The 2,499-nt window shown below is 52.8% G+C and overlaps 1 protein-coding gene across 1 annotated transcript; it reads right to left on the bottom strand.

Annotated features, from left to right (window-relative positions):
* Positions 1 to 198: 198 nt before the first annotated feature.
* Positions 199 to 2,208, bottom strand: PUNSTDRAFT_78454 (DDE-domain-containing protein; the record flags this gene model as incomplete). Its single annotated transcript, XM_007389427.1, has 2 exons — positions 199 to 1,531; positions 1,583 to 2,208. Coding segments are annotated over 2 exons (1,959 nt in total), but the record flags the coding sequence as incomplete, so codon positions are not given.
* Between the last annotated feature and the right edge of the window lie 291 nt (positions 2,209 to 2,499).

Raw genomic sequence — 2,499 nt, 5'->3', positions numbered from 1 at the left:
GTCCATGCCCCAGCCGTCCTCGGCATCATCCTCCGTGCCATCCTCCTCCCCGTCTGTATTTTCCGTACTATCGCTTTCAGCGCAGTCTCCTACCCCGTTATCATCCTCGGTGGTAGCTGGAACCGGGGCAGCATCGGAGCGGGTCGGTGTCGCTGCTAGGTTGAGATCTGGCAGCGATATAGGCGGAACCGGAAGGCCGTAAAGGCCAGCAAATCGTGAATCTGTCTTCAATAGAGGTGTTTCTTGAAGATGAGACTTGATAGCCGCAGTCAGCGTTGCCACAGTGCCGTCGAGAGGGAGGTGGAGGAGATAGGCAAGATCTTCAACGTCTGCCTTCCGCTTTGGGATGGTCCTAAATCGGATATTCCTGTCAATTGCAAGCTGCGTTCGGCGACGACGAGTTGCCTCATCTGTTGCATTTCTCTTAGCCTCCTTCGCAGCCTTTGCTGCAGCCTTTGCGTTGTTCTCGCGCAGGCGTTCGGCAAACTCAGCCTCTGCTTGCTCGCCCATCAGGAAGTTGTGGGAGCTCTGAAACCGGCGTGATTTTCGAGTGCTCTTCTGTTGCCTAGTGTTGAGCCGTGATTTGAGTGACTCGATCTCCGCAGATGCGAGTGAACAATGAGCAACGGCCTTTTGGCGCAGGGTGAATTCACTGAGATAAGCTGAGTGGCATGCGTCGAGGTCGTGCTTCAAGATTCGGCACTGCTCAGCAAGTGGCAATCGCCTGTGGATCGGGGACCGATGAAACTCTGGCACCTTGTCACCCTCGTTTGGTAGTGGCATGGCAGCCTGATTATCTGGTGCTGGAGATTCCGGTGGCCCATCAGACGTGGTTGGGTTCACTGATTCCTGTGAAATGCTCGGTTCAGACACATTTCCGAGTGCAACAGATGTTTCATGTCCGTTGTTGTCCTCCAGCAATTCTGGGTCGATATCTCCGTTGTATGTTGGTCCAACTTCTGCTCCAGGGAGCACTGAAGATAGAGGAGTAGGAGAGTTCGATGAAGGTTGTGGTGCTACGGGGCTGGGTGTCGCTGGAAATGACGCAGGAAGGCGAGCATGCTTTGATGTAACCCGGCTTGGTGTGAAGTCCCGATCCGTGAAAATATCAGCATTGAAGGGCTCTAACCCTGTCTTCCTCCAGGCCGCCTTCACAATCACCTCAGTAATTGACGCTGCTCGGACTGCCATGTACTCCTTGACGAAATCGGCTCGCTGCAATCCCTCGCCAGTCTCCTCTGCGATCTCCTCCATCCGCTCTGTCCACTTCCGCTGCTGAGGCCCAAAAACACCGACATCCAGAGGTTGACACTTATGGGTAGTATGCGCAACGAATAGATGAAAATCTATATTGTTCTCTTTGGCAAGAATCCGCATGCGATCGGTGACGTGTGAGCCATGCCCATCAAAGCAAAGCAGAATTCGTTCACTGGGGTCATCTGCGCGTGCACGCGCCTGGGGTATGAAGGACTCTTCGAACCACTTTTCACACTGTAGATCATCCGTCCACCCATTTGCTGTGAGGCCAATACTGTTTGACACGTCAGAGTTCACATATCCCACCCAACTCCAGGAAACTCACGATATGTCCTCATCGACCTCGAACCAGTCTCTTTCGTATGTCGATATCTTGCCTGTTCCTCCATGAAAGATGAAGCCGGGCTTCAGCATTGACCCATCTGCGCAGCAGCATTCAATGACAGTAACCAGTGCGAGGCTGGCGTCACGGGTCTTGTACTTGGCTCGGTCAGATCGCGGGACGAAGTACTTTTTCCCCGTTCTTTTGCGTCCACCTCCAATCTGATTGCCCTTCTCGTCGAGGTTATAGATATTCGTGATCTTGTATCCAAATTTCTCCCGGGCATCACCGTATTCGGTGAAATGCTTCCGGATTGCTGTCGGGTTGAATGCATGAGCCCGTTTCGGATCAAGACCTGACGTTCCGCAGAATTTCAGGACATCGCTGTGCCGATCCTTGAACTTTTTGACCCAGGCAGGTCCCTTCTCTTCTCCGGTCATCTGACGGACCTTCAACAGAATCCTCTGCCCGCTCCATGGGTGGCCCTCCTCCGCATGTAAGAACATCCAGTCCAGGAGAACCTCCTCTTGTGCCACGGTGCATGTCATTTGATGCTCGTGTGCTGTACTGGCAGGTTTGTGCTTTCCAGACAATCGGTACCTGAGAACATCATATGACACATTAAACATCTTCGCGACATCTTTGACACATGGTGAGAGGGAACCAAGGGCTTCCATGTATTCAACAGCTTCCTTGACCTTTGCCTCGGGACTCGGTTTTCGACGAGGTTTGCTGCATTTTCGCTTTGCAGTGACGGTTTTTGTGGGATGTGTTCTGGACATGCGAACAACAGGAAGCTTGGACGAACGGTGTTGCTATGCACCTCGCGACGCGACTAAGTGGATTCAAACGGAGTTCGGATCCATGTCACTTTCTGTCACTCTCTGCGAGAGATGTGCATTCGTGTTGCACTCCTGGAG

The sequence above is a fragment of the Punctularia strigosozonata genome, assembly GCF_000264995.1.
Source record: "Punctularia strigosozonata HHB-11173 SS5 unplaced genomic scaffold PUNSTscaffold_136, whole genome shotgun sequence".
NCBI lineage: Eukaryota > Fungi > Basidiomycota > Agaricomycetes > Corticiales > Punctulariaceae > Punctularia > Punctularia strigosozonata.
Note: the sequence above shows the minus strand (reverse complement) of the source record. Positions and strands in the feature narration are given on the sequence as shown.